Genomic DNA, 21,343 nt, shown 5'->3' on the forward strand with positions numbered 1-21,343 from the left:
CTAAGGGTTTCTGAATTAAAAACTGTTTTATTTCCAGTGACATTGAAAAGCAAAAAAAAAATGTAGATTTTATATTTAACCTACTTTTTTATTTAGATTTAATGTTAACTTTGTGAAGTTCTTTTTCTAACATGCTAAACTCACCATTCATTGCTGTTGACTGAAGTCTTTAGTTTTGTTTGGTTCCTTTTCTTTTTGGTCCAGTTTGAATTTAAATTGTATTTAAACATCTGTAGATTAAAAAAAAGAAATGCATTACAATATTTCTTGAAGTATTTGAAAATAGTTATTTTTCTTATAATTTAAACAAATTAAATGGAATCACAACTAAATTAATCATATATTTCAGGCTTTAACACAGAGCTAGATATAAGTTGTTAAGAGTATAGCTAGATTTAAAATGAAATGGTACACATATAATTAAGTGAAACAATAACACAATAATTTAGTTTGGTTTAACACTTGTCTTTTTTTTTATTTAATCTATTTATTGGTTGATGTATTTCAAGCCAAAAAAAATAATTGAACACTGCAATAAAAAAATCCCCAAACACAGATACAATAAACCCATTTTGGATATGAAGCAATACATTGGTTAGAATATAAATAAAAAATAAAAAAATTATGTCAGAAGATCATGCCATCTTCTTGACAGTGTACAGTAATAACACATTATCATAATTGGATGTTTTTGCACACAATACACTCACATCACATTAGAGTAAAAAATGATCAAATAAAGTCAAGTAGAGTTTGATGTGTTGCTTAGATGGCAGTGGGGAGAAGCAAACCTATACTATATATATAAGGTATATTGTGAAATTAGATATTAAAACAAAAAAAGTTGAAAACCCAAAGAGGATTTAAGCGATTGAAGTTTTTACTATCAGTTTTAATTTATTTAGACCAAACAGTTAATTTGACCTTTTAAGAAACACTTACTTTATTGCAACTGCTGTTAATCTAATCTTCAAGATAAGCATGTGTTTGTTAGAATAAACCAAAGGTTGCTGTTTTGGTTACAGCTCTGATGTCACACTTGTTTGAGAAAAATCTGCATTGTAGCTTCAAGACACTTTGGGATCTGAAGTACATACTTTGGCTTTAGTTGGTCAGGAAAATTAGGGGATCATTTAGAAATCTGTCTGGATCAACTCCCCCCAACCTTCAGCGATTGTCACCAATGTTGAGACAAATTTAGGACTTCTTGTTCATACGGTTGTAACTAAAAGCAGGATTTTTTTTTAAAGCTTGTAATGCATAAAGCTGCAACACAGAAAACCATATTGTTTTTTTATTCCAGTTACAATAAAACATGTTCATACTAAAAGTGAGTTATTTTGTTTCTGGAAGTAACTTTTGCCACTAAAGTGACATAAACTCATCAATTATTGGGTTTTGTGATGAGATTTAGCCAAACCGCTGCTTTTTAAACAAACTCCTCCTTTATTAACCTTCCTATAGAATTTCTATTAGTTTTCTATCTGCATAAACTTTTATGAGACATTTTCACAGAGTGGTCAGGGGTTGACATAGCCCAGAAATTTGCACTGGCCCATAGGGCCAGTAGTTTTTGAAAGTTACTGGCCCGACACCGTGCACAGCGAGACCCGCCGCTCCGCAGGTGCTTGCAACTTTAGGGGGGTCCGGGGGCATGCCCCCCCGGAAAATTTTAATATGGTGCAATTTGGTGCATTCTGGTGACATCTAGCACTTATTTATACACTTTTCAATGACTAAAAATAGAGCATATAAACTTAAATCTGCTCTAGTCTGTTTCAGATGTTTTGAAGAGAGCGCTGCAGTGTAGTAGTTAACACTAGTTAAGAAGTTTTCATGCTGCTTCTAATCACTGCTATTTCACATTTGTTCCTAATCAATAGTTAAGAAGTTTTATTGACTTTTTTGCCCTGACTGCCTTAAGGTTCTGCTTTTTGTTACTGTTGCAAAGTTACATTTACTTTTTAGTTACTTTAGTTACCTAATTAAATTAAATAATTGAAAAATTAAATACAATTAAATTACTGAGATCATTCAGCTAACTAGAAATACTTACTGCTTACAGTGTTGTAAAGAAAAACAAAATTAAGTAGTTTGACCTTATACTCCATTTGAGTCTGAGATTCAGGTATTTTGAGTTGCCTTCGATTCTTTGACATTCAGCTTAAAGCTTAGTGCATACAGTTTCATCTTCAATGCATTCATTAAATATCTTGCTGTCCATACTACTAATTCCACCCGTTACTCCATCTAACATATTCCTATCTATTCCTGCCATGTCTTCCGTCTCTCTTCAGTGACGGTGTTGGATTTATGATCATCGCGGTGAAAAACCACCAGGGGGCGCGCTGATATGTGTGTCAGTTTAAATATATCTGCCTAAAATGTAATAATAACCCACTGGCTTGTTCCTTCGTTGTTGCTGTTTAACATTGTTTAGTATTGAATTGTTACATTCAATAAAGTTTGAAAAAAAAAATGAGTGAGCGCGTGCCGCGTGGTGCTCGGCAGTGACAGCCGCGCGCGCAGGCGGGAGAGGAGGAGAAGAGTGATAAAAGGTTTCCCATAGAAACCCTTGAAGTCTGAACACAGGACTAGCAGAAAAAGTGAATTATAAAGACGAGGTAAATCTACACGTTTTCGCAAAATATACTTTATTGTAAAAGGTGAAAAATGTATTAATTGTTAGATATTTTAGTGGCCCGAGCGGACAAGTAAAAAATAAAGTCTTGTGGTCCGTACTGCTCGAAAAACAGGACCGGGCCAGCGGACAAATGGCTATGTCGAGCCCTGGTGGTTAGAGAGTGTTAAATCTCTAATCACAAAGCAAGCAGTTTTGTTACACAAATGCCACTGATGTGGCCTGCATCCTGCTGTTCCCTTCTTTAGCTTTTTTTCTTTATATGTTTAAAAGGAAATTGTTTTTTTTCAGAGATGTAGGAATAGATGAGGAGAGAACAAGAGTAGAAAATTGAAACGTTTCTCATTTTGACCTTGGGGTTTCCAGTCCATATTCTGCACACGTGTTCCTGTATATTATTCCAGCCACTTGATTGTGGCGCTCCATGTATGCTTTACCTGCCAGCACCTTGCACCCTGCAGTTATGTGCTGGATTGTTTCAGGCGCCTCTTTTCACAGCCTACACCTTGGGTCTTGTCTGGTGTGGTAGATCTGAGCCTCTATCGCTCTGGTGCCCAGGGCTTGTTCCTGAGCTGCCAGGATGAGTGCTTCAGTGCTGTCCTGTAGGCCAGCCCTTTCTAGCCATTGGTAGGACTTCTTGATATCAGCCACTTCAGTTATGGTCCGGTGGTACATCCAGGGCTCCAGACTGCGAGCAATTGGTCGCATTTTGCGACCAAAATTTGAGAGTGTGCGACTGAATTTTACATCCAGTCGCACATGTGCGACCAGTAAATTTGCCTCCCCCACCCTACGTATTTTTTATACATTAAACGTGGAAGGGGCACGTCAATGATCAATGAAATAATTGAGACGCAAGTGCACACGGACGCAGGCAGACACACACTCGCGCACATACTCATGAGACGCGAGCACACTCTCGCGTGATACCTGTCTGTGAGGCGGCCACTGCGTGTGAGAAGAAAAGGGAAAGCCACTGTGAGTGGCTAAAATGCGTGGACGGGGAGGGGCCTAGAGATAATCGAGTGCGCGTAAACATCTGTGGGAAGGAAACGGAGACAAATATCACAACCTGATATGTGCGTCTGAACTATGGGTAAGCGAACTATTGATTCATTCTTCCGACCTGCAGTTGGTGTACCAGGGCCAGAGTGTACAGCAGGGGTCTCAAACTCGCGGCCCGCGGGCTATTTGCGGCCCCCAAGATGATATTTTGCGGTCCCCGCCTTAATATGAGGGTTTAATGTTACTTCAGCCCGCCAGTTTGTATGAATGGCACTTTTTCATTGTCGTGCGCGAAGCTGACCAACCAATCACAGTGGGGTATATGACTCTTGGGGGCGTGACAATGACAGGGCCTGAAAGCAGGAAACCCGACAGCCCCCTCCCTCCCCGGACCACATGAAGGAGTTCCTTACTTTCCTTTAGAACGTATTTATTTGCTCGTAATTTTCTACATACATGCAGTCCGTGCTGAACTTTTCTCTGGGCCGCACAGAACCGGAGGAAGGTTTAGGTTTTGGTTACGGTTACGGCGGCGCATCAGACGGTTATGCATGGCCGTTACGGCAGCACACTGCTCCCGCGGGAGTCGGGTCAGCTGAGGAGAATAAATGTCCCACACCTACATGCGTGACAGCTAACGGGGCTTGAACTTTAAACTCGAGCGAACAACAACAAGATCAGTTTTAGACACACTGAAAATACGTGGGGAAAATGCAACGATAGACATGTTTGAGATGAACCAGCGGCTCGCCTGGATCGTTGGGGAGACCAGGCCGGGGGGGGGGGGGGGGGGGGGGGGGGGGGGCTGGTCTCCCCCTTAGTATGATCTGTGTTATTATATATTTTATGATTATTTCAATATTTTGTGATGTATGTAGCCTTTTTTAATGAATTGGTATTTTAAATTATTTTAATTAATCACTCCCCTACAAAAACCATCAGGACACATGTCCCATAATGCATTGTTTTGTAGTCTGTAGGGCAGCTTTCAGTCAGTTCAGTTTCCAGCTGTGTCCGGGTAGGTTTGCCCCTTGCTCCCACCCCTTTCTCGCGATATTTTTGTGATGATTGACAGTTGATGTTGGAGCAAAAACAAAAATATATGTCACACACCAGGTGATCTGCGCAGCGTTGAGTTCACCTGGGTGATCTCAAACACGCTTATTGTGCATCTTGGCTGCACTTATTTAGTGTCACAAAGATAAATTTCCATCCGTTTCCTTTACTTATTTGTACTGTCATGACAGCGATGCTTTTGTCAGTTTACCTTGTTGTTGCATCTTCAAAAGTGCAGAATAAAATGTGACACTGAATTTGAAACAGCACATTGTAATTTCTGCATCTATTATTAAAGTATTTATTAGTAATACAGTGGAAATTAGTAGATTTGGTTAGCATGTTGATTTACGGTATGCGCCCCTAAATTTTCTGGTTGCGCCCCTAAAATTTTCAGTTAGGGGCCACTGTGCTCCTAGTGAAAAAAGTTAGTCTGGAGCCCTGGGTACATCCCATGCAGGGGTTTGTCCTCCCATGAGGATCTGTCCTCCAGCACTGTATCCTCTGCTCTCCATTGCCTGAGAGATTCACTGAGCAGACTGTCAGTTGGGACCTTGAGCTTGATGTATTCATGCATCTTGGATGTTTCATCCTGGATAGTGGCTTCTGCACTCGCTAGTCCTCTGCCTCCTTCCTTGCGACTAGCATACAGTCTCATGGTGCTGGATTTGGGATGGAACCCTCCATGCATGGTGAGGAGCTTTCATGTCTTAACATCCGTGGTTATGTATCCCTTTGGCCATCTTATTATTCCAGCAGGGTGTCTGATAACTGGCAGTACGTAGATGTTTATTGCCCGGGTCTTATTTTTGCCATTGAGGTGGCCTCTCAGGACTTGCCTTACTCGTTGGAGGTAATAATTAATACTTTATTTATCCCAAAATGGGGAAATTCTTCTCCGTATTTGACCTATCCCCTGGGGGAGCGGTGAGCTGCAGCCGAACCGCGCTCGGGAGGTAGTAGCCTTAAGGGTCTTGCCTAAGGGCCTTCACTGGGTGATGTTAATTGCTCGCCATTGATAAGGTAATTGCCCCAGTACCATTGTTCATTACCCTCCGGGAATCGAACCCTGGATTCCTGCATGGTAGCCTCTAGGGGTGTGTATTGGCAAGAGTCTGGCGATACGATACGTATCCCGATACGCAGCCTGCGATACGATACGTATCCCGATATTTTACCCAAACATGATTTCTTTCTGTGTTTTTAAATATGACATTGAAAAAACTCAACCTGAATTTTAATGTCTTCCACTGTAATAAAATGGTCAAATTCGGTTTAATGATCACAATGTTAAGCACTGCAATTGTATCTCATATATAAGTTGCGTTTACCAAAGTAAATTCATAGTGCTTTTATTTTGGTAAGTTAAAATATAGAAAGGGAACAGTCAACATTGTCTGATTAAAAAAATATATATTTTTTTTTTCAGTGTAAGAAAAAACAAAGAATGAATGTTTGTTTGTTGTTGTTTTATAATCAAACCTATTAATTTGGAATTGATTTGGTCATTTTTATCAGAAACTGTGGAAGAGTTCAGACTAATGATAGTTTATGGGTGCAGAGGTTATACTGCCTTCTGTTCCCTGCTTATAACAGCGGTAGTGGAATGATGGATCCCCCTTTTGCCCCCTAACTTAGTTACTTATTGACTACAGCATTATGGCACTGTTCCATATTGGTCTGAGCTTCCTGCCTGCAGCAGCTTTAGTGTTTAAAGCATGGAAAAATCCAGTAGGCGAGAACACGATCATGATGATGAGCAGTAGGTGAGGTCAGAGGCTAATGGAACTTAGTCACACACTTGCATTAAGAGCCTGGTTGGCTGAAAGCGAGATTACGTCGCTCTGCCTGCAGCCTGACATTTGTTTGCACCCCCTGAGCCAGTCCACGTAATGGTTATGGAGAGTTTGGACGGTCTGTAATTACCATTATCTCCAGCTTTTCCTTTTGTTCAAGGTGATTTTTACTACTGCCGTTTCATCACCATCTATTTCAATATCCAACTATAAATAACTTCATGCTGCTTTGTACCCTAGTTTTATCTTTCAGTAAACCAAAATGTGTGTTTGGTTAAACAATTCAGCAGATAACCTACTTACTATTGCAACTGGGTCAGTGCCCACCTGTCCCCTTAGAGCCCTAACAGCATGGGTAAGAATGACCTCACCTGTCCAAAACAAAGCAAATGGCATTTTTTAGGAATAAAAAAAAAAAAAAATTATTACTTTTAAATAGGTCGATGTTTTTTTCTCTGTTTTTCGACTTTCATAACACTTTATTTTGAAAGTCTTTACAGTTATAGAATACGGCGCGCCTACTTAAATCCAAAACAACACATTTATTATAAATATTGGTCAAAAAGATTGAGTGTTTTGATCTTTATTCTAACTTTAACACATTTTGTTAAAATAAGTACTTTTCTAAAGCCTTAGTCACATTCACCTGTACAGGGTTGATGCTGTGGTTTTTGGATTGTCTAGGCCCATGGAGGGTTGTAGACAGAAGCGGCTGAATCTTAAGGGGAGTGCAGGGTCTTGCAGTTTCCTTGAGGCTCATACGACCTCTCTTTTTCAGAATCCGCTGGAACAACGTTAATTCTGTAAGCATTTGAAGACTTACAGTAGTTAAGGGGGCAAAGGGACATCATGAAAATGGAACATGATATGATTGTAGTGCGTGTGGTAAGTGTATTCTGAAGTATTCGGAAGGATAAAACAAGTTGCACGCCACTTATGACATACAGGCGATGCCGTCTTACCGGTGCCCTTACGCACACACTTGTCGTTAGTGAGGTGTGTGTGCTGGCCCCATACTGACCGCGCACAAATGCTGCATATACACTGTGTGCACGTGATACGCAGGTGCCCGTAGGACGCCCTCACAAACTATGCTGCGAATGTCTAATTTCTAGGGGTGTAACGATGCGCTAAAATCTCAATTCAGTTTGATTCATAATTCCATAGGGCTCGGTTCGGTACTGCTATTTAACAAATCTCCCTAATATGAACTGCTATTTTATGTACTATTATTTTATTGTTATTTATTGTGTGTGTTTTGCTGCCGGACACCTGAATTTCTCCCTTAAGAGATTAATAATTTTTTTATCTATCTATCTATTTTCGATATTGTTTCGGTACAGAAAACTAAGGCAGAAAAAAGTTACTTACAATTATTGGTTTTACGTAACAATAAATAAAATTGACCTATGTAGGTGATCTGATTAATAAACTAAGAAAATTATCTGCCATGAACCAAAAAACTTCGGATACTTAACACTGGCCTGAAAAAAAACATTTTAACTTGAACATATTTTTTTCTTGTAGACCCGATTGTTACAGTCGGGTGATGCCGTTTTAAGTTTGTTAACAGATTGGATGTGTTACTGTGGCATATGCTATCTTTGTGTAACAATGTCAACACGCAGCATTCGACTTGTCCTATTGTCTTTTCCCTTCATGGATGCTGACAACAAAGCCACAGTGTTCCCACACAGGAGAGCGTAAGGAGATGGGGGTGGTCCTCATCTTTGGCCTCGCGTCTGCATTAGCCATATGTTGACAAGCTTACTGTCCGTCACCTAATTGCGTCTCGGAGAAAAATCACGGCTAACATTACTTCCGCCTCGGCGCAAAGTTAATACAGTGGCAACCTGACAGTTAGGCCCGCCTATAGCCACTAAAACTCATGGGAAGTGTGAAATTTTGTGTTGAATTCTTCACTATCACTGAGAGAGCTATGAAGAGAAGTGAGGTTCATGTTGTTACGCTGTTCATGTGTGTTCATGGGTTTCAATGCCAGGAAGGAGATGGAGCAATCTATTTCTCTGTCTACTCTCTCTCTGAGACTGTTTGAGGGCGAGTGGAGTATGAGGCAAGAACAGTCAACGCAGCTAGTTAACTGGCTGCTCGGCTCTCGTTTCCCCACTACGAGTGACAAAGCAGCTGTGCGGGATAAAAAAGAAAAAACATACCGAAACGGTACAGAAGTGAACCGAACTGAAACTGCCGTACCGAAATGCCTCGGTTCAACTATGTGTATCATAACACCTCTACTAATTTCCCAAATCTAACAGTAAGGTTGCACTATAAGTGCTTAAAAAGCACTAAAGCTTCTTTCGTAGTGTGCAGGTTTTGAGGAGGTTGAAAAAATGAAAAATCCGTCCTGCGTCTCACCTACTTCACCCTTACTTAAAGTGTTCACTACGGTCTGTTGCTTACAGCATGCCTATTGAACAATGTGATTGAACAATTTTTCTCTACGGGTTCACTGAGTAGTCTGCAACCTCTATATTTCCTGTGGGCAGTGGCGGGTCAATACTAACTTACTCCCCGGGCGAGTAACCCCAAAGCAAAATAAAGACCTCTAATAAAAATGTCCACAATACTTAAGAAAGAATGATATTATTAGCATGAGCTGAGTAATCTAAAGGCACGATATGATCCAGGTGTTGCGCAATCGAGGTTGCACTCTGTGCGCCATTTTAGCCTCCAGCCCTCCCCTTTTTCTTCACATGCATTTGTGGCACCTTCTCAAAGACAGGAGCGCGTGCAGCTGCAGGGGGCGCAGATTTGCAGGTTTCAGGCCATTCCAAACTCTGTGATATAACAGATAGTAGAAACCCAATAGTGGCGCAGATTTTTTTATGTCTGTTTTCAAGCACTGAGCCCCCTTTAAAGTTGCACCCCGGGCAATTGCCCGTAAGCCCAAGCCTAAAACCACTACTGCCTGTGGATCACCTGCGTGCCCTGTACAGATTTGACCCTTTTTCCCCCACAGGCAGCCCATTTTCACCTTCAGGGGCAGTTGGGACTGAGGCCCAAGTCGCTGAGCTTTCGGCAGCTTTTAGTGGCTTTACACAGAACATGCATTAGCAACTCGGAACTTTTATAGTAATACTGATATTAAGAAAACATGAAACTCACCTGGGATTCACTCCAAACACTACACCCAACTGAAAAAGCATTGTTTTGAAGGTCCTGTCTCTGCATTTTCTTTATTCTTCCACACTAAAAGACTCACTAAACGCAATTAGACCCATCGTGTCCCCCTAGCACAGGAACTGCACCAGCTCTTTCCATCGAAAGTTTCTCCACTGAGTAAAGGAATATGCTGCAACCTGCAGGCTTTCATCAGCTACCTTCACTCTGAATTGAAGTCCTCTGGGCTTAGAGATCAAGCCTCCTTTAACGAGATGAAGAGGAAGGTGAAGGTTGCAGTGGAATCCGCGGGAGGAGTGAAGCCCACTGCAACGCTAACCAACAGACCGGCACCTTGAAGTGGAAATGAGATGAGAAGAAAGGTGTGTGGATTCAGGTGTTCTCGCTCATTTGCAGGGAGTGTGTGTTCGTTCCCCTCCTTTGCTCTTTTAGAGTGTTGGTTTTAATAGTTTTTTTTTTGTTTTTTTTATCCTCTTTAACCACCTAAAGCAGGTCTTTTCAGCCTGTGCAACACCACCTCGATCATGCATATACGCTGCTATCCGCAAACACGCTCTGCTTGTTATTCCCGTCTCATCCTCCTCCTTAGCGTTTTTGTCAGCTGTGGCCTCTGATGTTCTGGGTCTCCTGAGTCCAGGAGAAACAGCTGCCAGGAGACCTCTCGTTGTTCTCAGCTGCACTTCTCCGCCTCCCTCTGCCAGCAAGTTTCATGCTACTCTTTGTGAACCCAGAAATTTTCCAAACGCTGCGATCAGCAGTGACATTTCTGTGGCAATTCAGCACACCGTGGAGCAAACTAGGGGGGAGATGAGCTGTCAAGATGCTCTGTCATTAGCAGCACGCAGGAACGAGCACTTCCAGCAACCCCAGCTGACGAGTAAATGGAGTGAAATTGCACATAGTGTATAATAAGCACTAGCATGCATGCAAGAGAATTGGATAAACATCAGGGCTCACTGAAGATCCAGGCTGTTTACTGGCGACTCTTTGGGAGGACATGAATGGAAAGTCAGGAGCATCCTGAAGATGATCGTCATGATCAGACTGCTCCACTTGTCTTTCAGCCTCTGCTCCATTCATGAAGCTCCGTGAAAGTGTTTTAAGTGTCAATGTTACCACCAGTCGTAAATATTTACCATTTCCCCACTGAGGTTTCTCTAAGGTTATCGTGTTTCCGGACCAGTTTGTGCAGAGCTACTGATGGCGCCTTCTAGGAGCATGGCAGAGAAATGGTCATCTTCAGCTGATTTCATGCTGACCACAATCCCTTGTCTCCCCACAGAGCTTCCTGCCACTCAAAACTAAATCTAATCATGGCCGTCTGTCAAAACTAAGTCCTTCTTTCAGCAGGTTCTTCTTTCAGTTGAAAGCCTGATCTGCAATAGCTGATTGATTAAAACACTTCCAAACTATCACTTCAGTAGGTGGCACCAAGCTTGCTGAGTGTTCCAAAAGCACGATGGCGTGTTTTATGAGGACAAACAAGTTAAACAATGCCACACCTTGTGCAGTTCACATGAGGAAATGCAGGAAATGCTTCATGTGTTTGGCTAATCATTGGAAAGGTTATGCAGTAGCAATAGAAACTCTTTAGGATTGAGTTTCTATGTTTCTATTTGAGTCTGCAGGCTTCATCTGCACTGAGTTTATTCAGTTTGTCATCATTGGACGTTTAGGAGCACGTGTCAAGGTATATAACACAAGGATTCTTCCTTGATCCTGGAAAAAGTTTTTTTTCTTTAGTTTTTAATACTTTTTTTTTATAAAAAATTGAAAATTTAGAAAAACTGACTGTTAGAGAAAATGCTTAGGGAAAAAATTGTAAATATTTGCAGCTTAGTCAGAAATGAGGTTAACTGTAGTTATGAGACTTGGCACATTTGTTTGATTTTCACACTGCTTCTTCTTGGCGCATAAGCTTTAATTCAATTACCTATAGATATTCATCTCTCATGTCCACAGGTTTAGCTGTTAAATGTTATTTTAGAAGCCATTTGCACCACTCTACACGATGAAATTGTGAAATGTTCTTTTTCTGATCATCTTTTGAACTATTGGAAAAGTGTTCCCTTTTAATTAGGATTATGTCGTTTTTGGCCAAAATAAAAAACACTGTGGTTTTTCTACATCATTGTTTCTGCTGAGCGGCAGGTTTTTTCCCCCACAGAAATTCTCTGTTGAGGTATGGGTGGAACAGTTGCTGTGGACTAGGGCTGCACGATATGAGGAAAACTCGCGATATGCGATATTGGTGATTAATATTGCGATAACGATATAATTTGCGGTATATAAACAAATATCAAACAAACCAAAAGCATCATTTCCATTTCAATGCAACAGTATAAAAATTATACTCCAAATGACCCTCGTCGACATAGGAGGCAAACATCAAACATAAAAGGGCTCATCTGATTGATCAACAGCGTAAACGGGTCCTTCCGATTGGTTAAATGCATAAAGGGATTTATTTCATTTATTCAATATTTCAAGCTGCCATGAGTTTGTTTTAGCACATTTAACCCTTGTGCTATCTTAGATGACCCCCCCCCCCCCCCTTCTTACATTGATGTGTTCTCCCTACCATGACAAAGGTGGATAAAGGTGGAAAGATTTCATGTAATCCATGGACACCAGTGAGGATCACAAATCATTGAAGAAAAAAGGTTCAGAGCACTGTCTAGTGGGTCTATATGACCCAACTCCCAATGTTAAAGTGCCTAGGATAGCACAAGGGTCAAGGTAACCATTTATTGCGATTTTTGCCATCTTTTGCGGTATGCATATTGCAAAGCTTGATGTCGCGATAACGATAAATTTGTGGTATATTGTGCAGGCCTACTGTGGACCGTAATCAACCCTCCTGCTCCCTGTTGCTGATTCACAACGATTACATAAAGAAATACTCAGAAATGCAATGTTGAGCTTAATTTTATATACTGGTCTGTCCTCCATCATCAGAAAAATGCCACAAGAACATATTCAAAACACCATTTTCATCAGAGTGGGCCTAAAGATTCAATGTTAAAGAAAGAAACCACCTTCATACTGTTTGTCAAACAGCCAACAGAATCGCCTTTCTAAGCAAATAAACTCTTTTGTTTGTTTCTTTAAATAAAGTTTGTTTGGCAGGTGTGGACCAAAAACAAGGGCCTGGCTTCAGTTGCAAGTGAACCTCGATACGATTAAATACAGTGCAGACAGACTATTCAGTAAAAGTGTACAAAGTAGCATAAGGTACAAATGTTTTTAAAAGGTTTATATGTAGTGTGTGGTGTGATGACAAGGGGAATACGTTGATCTTTGTGGGACAGTGAGGGACATCCCGGCTTTTCCGTAGTCTGGGTCAGCCTTCTCCTCATGCCCAGGATTCCTCCGACTTCAACATTTCCACTTAGTCTGTCCCAGATTTGCTTGCTTTTTATCTTGAACTGCTTTTGCACCTTTTTTATTCAAAGTAAAGCATGTGTGGGTTGGTGAGAGACCATCCTAAAGGTCCTGCTGCAAAAAACCTCCCTGAACAACCGATTCTTCAGAAATCTGGAGAGCAATGTGTAGGAACAAAGGAAAGAAAGAAATTGTGCACAGAATCAGGCGGATAGAAGTAGCTCTGCAGCTTCTGTCTTTGAGGGGATTTCACGTGTATTGTGATTCATGCTATGCATACTGAGTTTTAAAAAATCCATTCATTGATATTAATTTCTACGGAGAAAATGAACTCCGATTCATCAAATCACGAACCAGTTTTCCTTTTAAAATGGTTTGGGTTATTTTGAATGGAAGAATCTGTAAATTTTCAGCTGAGAAAACAGATTTTCAACATGAAATGAAGTTGGTTTAAAATGAAATTTAGACAAAAATCACGAGAGCAACAAACAAACTGCATCCCTAAAGTTAAAAGAAAACACTCCTAGACTTCTGTGAAGTCTTTCTCCTGAAGTTTAAATAAAAAAACAACTAAACATAGATGTTAAATTGAATGTTTGATGTTTCTAAACTCTCAAAAGTTTTCAGTGTCAGCTCTCTCGTTTGATTTGCTTATCTGCAGGTTTGGGAAAGACGAAGAGGAAGACGAGCGCTCGGGATGCCTCCCCGACGCCCAGCTCGGACACAGAGTTCCCCTCCAATGGCAGCGGAGGCGGTGGGGGGGTCGGAGGCGGCGCAGCAGAGAGGATCTACGATCTGAATATTCCCGCTGTGGTGAAGTTCGGCTACACGGCCGAGCGCGACGACGAGCTGACGCTGGTTAAAGGCTCCAGGGTCATCGTGATGGAGAAGTGCAGTGACGGGTGGTGGCGGGGAACTCAGGCCGGCCGAGTCGGCTGGTTCCCATCAAACTACGTCCAGGAGGAGGTGGGAGGGCCGGAGGACGGAGGCAGTGGAGATTCCCCGCGGGGCTTCCACGGGGGTTCTGCAGGGACTTTGTTAGCTAACGGGCGGGCGGGGGGCCGCGGCGGAGTTCTTCACAGGGTCCAGACTCTGTATCCCTTTACCTCAGTGACAGAGGAGGAGCTGAACTTTGAGAAGGGGGAGATCATGGACGTGGTGGACAAGCCGGAGAACGATCCCGAGTGGTGGAGTTGCAGGAACGAACGCGGCATTGTGGGACTGGTACCTAAAAACTATGTGATTGTGCTGGACGAGCAGCCCGGCACGCCGTTTCCTCTCTCCAGCCCCAAGCAGAACCGCCTGGCGCCGCCGCGCTCAGGGAGGTTCGCTGACAGGGACTGGTACTACGGAAACATCACCAGACACCAGGCCGAGCACTTCCTCAACGAGAGGGGAGAGGAGGGCGACTTCCTCATACGAGACAGCGAATCCTCGGTAAGTTCAGAAAATCCTCCTGAGATAAAGGAGTCGCAGTTTTGTTTTAGACGCTTCCAACAGCCTCTGAGTTTTGCTGGAATCATAATTGAGGTAAACTTTAGGAAGTGAAGATTTCTAATAGACAGTGATGAAAGTCTTCCGGGAATTCCCGGAAATCCGGGTTTTTGAGCAAACCGAACGTACTTTCCGGGAAATAAAGACCTGATCTCTACGGACAAATCGCTTTCCGGATTAAAAAATGGTCTGAAATCAGCTAATTTTAGCTTTATTTTCTATATTTCTCCGCAGATAGCTTCCTCTATGGTCGTGGCCATCCCTCGTCTTCCCGGCCTAATTGACCAATGACGGGACGTTTTAGTTGCTTTCGGATGCGTCGACGGGTCTGATTGGCTCTGTCTGCACCACGTGGTCAGCGTGACTCGCTTCCCTAGAGACCAAAACTGGCGGACCCACGCTAAATTTTCACAAACACATCTGAAGAGTTTGCGATCAAATTTGTGTTAAAATAATGGCAGGCATCGTCATTATTGAGCGTGGTCACGACCTCAGTTGTGAGAAGACGATAAAAAACAAATTGAAGTGGTCTTGGCTGGAAAAAAAAGATTTTTAAGGTAGTGTAGGTCAAATACTTTTTTGTGTAAAATAATCTCAAAACCACATTTTGAAATAATTTCAATTTTAGTTTTGAGTTTCAGTTTTTATTTTGAATACATTTCTTTATCTAATTTATTTGTATTTCCTAATTACCATGATTTAGTTCAGTATAGTTGACATTAATTATAAGTATTTGATGGTTTGGACCCGCACTCCCTTAAAAAATAATGTTTACAATGTTTAGTTTAGTTTGTATGTTTGTTTTGATATTTCCCAGATTACTTAGTATTGGTGTTAAAGAATTGATGTATTATGTTATAGAATTATAGTTTAAAGCAGATCCCATATTTTGATGTAATTATAGTTTGAGAAAACAGTGCAAGTGGATGTTGTACATCAGTCATTTCTAAAGCAGAAATAATGTATAAATAACTGAGGTATTTTCATAGAATATCATAGTTACTGGTGTTCTTTTTGCCATTTGGGGCTTTGATGTTACTATATTTTAGCAATTGTATGTTTTGCAGCTTTAAGGAAAAGCGTAGATTGTAGGATTGTGTTACTTTGAGCAATTTTCCAAATTCTTTTTTAGGACCAGCAAGTCCTTAATGGAGAGTCAAACTAGGGGTTTGAATGACAAATCATGATGCTCCAATTAGTCTTAGTTTCTTGATAAAGAAGTGAATAACTAGTTGCCAGAATGCACCAGAATGCATCTAAGACCACGTATTTTTCCAAAATTTCGCTCTGTGCCCGCCATATCGCTCAAAGAAAAGTTCAGGGATTTTTTCCTTGCCTGACTTTCATCACTGAATAGAAAAATCCACCAATTAAGGCTTCACCTGGAGTCTACTTGAATTATTCATCACAGTACACTTCCTGCTCAGAGCAGCAGTTAGTTTATCAATGGGATTCTTGATGACTCGGTTTATGTTTTTGCTGAGTCATGGTTCTTTTTTCTATTAAGCATTAGAAGCCCCATATATTCTGCTTAGTCATGAACAAACAAAACAGAAAGGTGAAAAGACTATTTAATAAATGAGAAACATTTGCAATCTCTGATTTATATTTGGAGGCATTTTAACCCTTTAAAGCCCCCCACCTCACTGAATATTCAACTTCTTTCATTTTCTACGTCACAAATACGCTTTTTTAAACGACATCTTTTCGTCTGCTCCTGATTCACATCGATTTGAATAAAAAAATACTAAGAAATCCAACTTTAAGCATAATTTTCTTTAAATATACATATACATGTCCTTCATCATGAGGAAATTGTCACAAGAACATGTTAAAAACACCGTTTTCATCAGAGTGGATCTTTAAAGTTTAAGTCCTGAAGTTCACCTGCATTTCCTTCTCGCTTCTTTAAAGACTTGGAGCCAAATGGTAGCAACTATTTCACCATACAAGGAAGTAGCACCAAACAAAAATCCTCCTGAAGACAACTGGATTTATTTATTTTTATTATTTTATCATTCTCATAAACTTCTTTCAGACTTTTCCAAAGCATAGATAAGGAAACCTAGCGCCCTGACTCTGCACTTCCAGACTGTTTCCGTCTGAATTTCGGCACCAAAAACTAATTCTGTTCTAAAATATTGTTGAGCTCAGAAGCTTCTGAGCTGAGAGTTATGACAGAATTAGCTTCATGTCTCAGAATGAATCAAACTTTAATAAAAGGTTTCATCTTTTTCATCTTTCATCTCTTTTATGCTCCAACAGAGGAACTCAAAGGTTTGCTACACGTGTTTTAAATTAAAGACATTTATACATACATTGTATTAAATATAACTTTATACCAGAAATGCATAAATTACCTGTGTTTTTTTTAAATTGTGTTTTTTGTAACATCTTATTAAGCGTTTTGTCTCTTTCATACAATAAACACTCTTTAAAATAAACAAGTCAAACATAATGTAGATTAGTAGATGTTTTGTTTTTCTTCCTTGCCCCTCTAAATGAGACGATTTATCATTTTGGAGTAATTAACTCTTTTCTGATGTTTGGGTCAAAAAAAGTTTTTTTTTTTTCCTTTAAAAAAATGTGGGGATAAAGATTCAGACCGAAAAAAATGGTCTGTTTTTGCCACAAAAAAAAGGTTTAACAAAAGAATATTTTATACTTACATAAGCAACACATTTATTGTCCACTTAAGTGTGGAGCCCAAAAGCCTCTCAAAGCAGCTCCTCAGACCTCCTCTTTCATTACATGTGATCCATAATGCGGAGCAGTTAGGAGCAGGATAAAGGGAGTAAAAGGAGGTTTTATCTGGAACTATCTCACAAAAAAGACAAAAAAACACAAAAAGAAACAAAAGCCTGAAGCAGAAAGGCTGCAAATGGGAGACTCTGCTGCCATCTGCTGGAGAGTCGGCTCTAATCCATCTTCTTTGTTTTGCAGCCCAGTGATTTCTCTGTGTCTCTGAAGGCGGTGGGGAAGAATAAGCACTTTAAGGTGCAGCTCTCAGACGGAGTGTACTGCATCGGCCAGCGCAGGTTCAACTCCATGGACGAACTTGTGGAGCACTACAAGAAAGCCCCCATCTTCACCAGCGATCAGGGGGAGAAGTTGTATCTGGTCAAAGCGCTGCTGTGATTCACACGCCTCGACGCTCTCATAGCCCCGCCCCCCTTCTTCCATTACCTGTCTCACTTGACCAGGTTTCAGATCCTCCGGTCTTCCACCGGCCTCTCTGCCCTGGATGTGTTTCCAGTGAGCACATCTGCTGCTAACAGAACGTGTGAGGCCTTGTTGGGGTGTGGGGGGGGGGGGGGGGGGGGGGTCTCACTCTGATGTCACTCATCATGTCTATTTACAAGCAGGGACGTTGTCAGTCGCACCGTCGCTCTTAAAACACACAGGAGATCCAAACCTTGAGCTCTCATTTTCTTTTAAGGACTGCTTTCAGACCTCTTTGTTTATATTTCCTCACCAGTTGTTTTTCACAAAGTGACCACAATCACTCTTTTGCCTTTTTAATCGTTTTTCTCCCACCATTCCTTTGATTTCTGCAATTCCTGAATTTGTCTGCCTCAGCCGGTCTGAACTCTTTCCTTAAGGCAGAGGGGGGCGGGGCCTCATTGCAATAGAGGAGACCGCCAAGTTCCTGTAGAGTCGATGGGTGTAACCAAACGTGCCACTCTGCCCCCGGGGGTCACTGCACCTTCATTCCTGCTGTGCTCCTGCTTTATGCTGAGACTCCCTCTGCAGATGTGCCTGGAGCTCCACCAGGAAGAACAATAACCCAGATTTTAGGAGCTACTAAACCTCATCCGTTCCCGCCATCGAAGGCTGCTCTTCGTAGTGTTTGGCAGATTTCCAGAGAATTGTATAGAAAATATAGATTATGGAGTCAATGAGACGCGTTTAAAGACTAATAGGAATCAACAGCCTTAAGGTATAAATGGATAAACCCAGATTATTTGGTAGATTAACTAGATTAACCGTTATACCACACATTGGTTCTGCTCCTCTCAGAACTGGCTTACCTGTCAAACGCATGGAAACCCAGAAAGGAGCAGCTGGAAGTGCTGCTGCCTGGATTTGAGGTGATGCTGAAACCTTAAACAGGGACAGGAGCAGCAGCTGACGTGGTTTAGGGGGGAAATCTGCTCTTTTTCACCATCATCCCCCTGCAATCTGGTTTCTTTTAACTCTCCATGTGCGTTTGTTTACCAGTGGAAGTGTTGATCAAGGGGGTTCTCAGCTTTTATATGATCCATTTGAATGTTATTGAGCATTGTTATTTAATTCTTGTCTCCACTGTATGTAAATATCAAAGTAAGAAGAGGTGCATATATGAATCATTCAGATCCGACCATGGTACTGTATCACCGACAACCTGATGAGAATTCAGATACTTTTGTTCAATAAAACCAGTTTTTGGAAAACCAGCTGTTTGTTTTTTTGGTGGTTGTTCTTTTTGTTTAACGGCTTCATGAAGACGTTCGGTTCGTTTGTTGAACCGCCGTCAAAGCTGGGAACTTCTGAGGAGCTGCTGGAGTGAAAGAGTTCAGCCTTCTACCCCCACTTTTTGACCCATTCCACCGCCCGATACCCCACATACAATTAATAAATAGCTGTTTTGGGCGGCCATGGTGCAGTGGAAGAGCGGTCGACCTCTGATCGGAACATTGCAGGTTTAATTCCCGCCTTGCCGCCATCATTGTGTGAATGGGTTTGTGACTGTAAAACACTTCTGGCCTTTGAAGAAGGTAGAAAAGCGCCATACAAGAATACAACATTTATCAGTTTAAGGCTGAAAATATTATAGAAAAAGTGAAATTGTAGATAGTTTGCAGGTCACTGAAAAATCTCAGTTCACTTCTGGTGATGCTCACTAATATTTGAACATTACCAGCCCTCAGTTGGGTCTGGGGATGGTCTTCATATTTTTCCACACCCGTGCACTGCAAAAATAGAAAAACTACACTTGAAAATTCTAAAATTATCTGTCATTTTTTCTTGACAAAACCATAAAAAAATATTAAAATCTAGAAACGAGGATTTCCACACAAGCATTCAAAAAGGGAAAAATAAGCTAAAAAACTCATCTGTAAGATAGAATTACTTAGTTTAATTTTGTACAACTGAATAAAGTTTTGTATTTGAGTTTTTATGGAAAAATTGTAGTTTATATTGATAACAGTGACAAAAACTATATATAGGAGAATGTCATTTAAGTACAAGTTGGGCCATCTTAATAAATTCTCATAAAATCTAAACCTAGCATTTATCTTAAGAACAGAAATCAACATTTTTGTGTCCCAAATATTACAATGAATGCCAGTCTCACATTGTTTGAACTTCCTTAAAATTAAACCAAACATTTTGTTTCTGTTTAAGGTTTTTTTAAGTCTTGAATCAAGTTTTTCCTATTGTCAAGAATTTGAAACAAAAGGGTTTGGGTGCATTTTAATAATCATTTCCTTATTTCTAAATCCTAGCTTTTAATGGGGTAAAAAATGTTTGACTCTCCTGATTTTGTGAAAGGTTCGGACCGATGTAGACAAAATCGAAGGTAAAACAAGTTCAAACCTGGCAAAATATCTTGTACTTTAAAACAAAGTTTTAGGTTTAAAGTCTGTATCTACTAGTTTACTGTAGGTGCTTGTATTTATTTTTTATCTGTTGCTGCAACACAGATGTAATGAATCTCAATGTCTCTGTTTTAAAGTCCCACTGCGATCTTCTTTTGATCTATTACCAAACTGTTTCCAGTGCTCTTTTAATTATAACGATGTAGTTGTTTTTTCGCCTAAACCAACCTAACATTACCGGTGCTTAAAAATGGAGAGCGACATCAGAGCTTTCCAGCCGTGCAGTTTAGATCCAGATTCCAGACTTCACTTCAGCTGTTGCGTGTTGCCACACATTTTAGAACGGTGTGTGAAATGTGGAACAATTTTTCCCGAATATAAATCCTGCAAAGAAGTGTTACCCCTGCTCAATTTGGACTTTCATCAAGTCAGTCTGCAGAGTGTAAACATAGTCACTACAAATGTTAAATGCATGAGTTGACGTTTGAGTCACTGAGCACAGGATGGCGCTGCTGAGTTGAGTTTGACTCATTTCAGTGAAAGCAGTTGTTCAAGGATGGAGCTTCAGGGGGGCAGATGTCAGACTGCCTGCCAGCGCAGTCTGCTAAAGGAAAGGGGCTTTATTGATTTGAATGTAATTACTGTCTAATTTGCTTATTGCTATTATTGGCAGTGTGTCTCATTTTAAAGGACGAAAAAGAACTTCTCAACAGGAAGGCATCTCTGTGAGCTGAGAGCTATGTGGGACTCCAGTCTCCATCAAAGAGCTCGCTCTTAGATGCCAAAAGAATTCAATCTTGAGAAAAATGTTTTGATTTCTACCCCGTGGATGCCGTCGACGCTCTGTTTTCACCTCTAAAACCGGTTGTGCAGACTGCACTGTGGTAAATGAAGCTCACACGCCAACAAGCGTGCAGAACTTCAAAAAGTTGAAGAAAAACAGTAAAGAAGAAAGTTGAAATGTGTTAAAAAAAAAAAAACGACAAAGCATAAAAACATTTGTTCCATCCGTGTCTTACAGTTTCAGATGGATGTCAGATCCACTATTAAAAATAAAATAAAATAGCTCTTTATAAGTAGTCATTGTGCCGTTTTCTGTCCGCATTACTGACTGGAACCTTTTCACCTTATGTGTTACAATGCGACATGATGCGTTACAATACCATACCATACAATACGATATAATTATATTTTATTACATGTGCTTTGCAGGAAAAATAGGGTAAGAAAAAAACAAGCAAAAA

General features: G+C 40.8%; 1 protein-coding gene across 2 annotated transcripts in view; it reads left to right on the plus strand.

Moving 5' to 3' along the window:
- The window catches only part of nck2a (NCK adaptor protein 2a), a 52,879-nt gene extending 33,926 nt beyond the window's left edge, over positions 1-18,953 (plus strand). For both annotated transcript variants that reach the window (XM_004081587.5, XM_011489376.4), the window contains exons 3-4: positions 13,685-14,460; positions 17,461-18,953. In XM_004081587.5, coding sequence (XP_004081635.1) covers positions 13,685-14,460; positions 17,461-17,655 — 971 coding nt within the window. In that variant the 3' untranslated portion in view covers positions 17,656-18,953. The remainder of the gene's footprint in view (positions 1-13,684; positions 14,461-17,460) is intronic.
- The last annotated feature ends 2,390 nt before the right edge of the window (positions 18,954-21,343 follow it).

This window comes from Oryzias latipes, chromosome 21, assembly GCF_053564925.1.
Source record: "Oryzias latipes strain Hd-rR chromosome 21, Olatipes_Hd-rR_3.1".
NCBI classification, from domain to species: Eukaryota; Metazoa; Chordata; class Actinopteri; order Beloniformes; family Adrianichthyidae; genus Oryzias; species Oryzias latipes.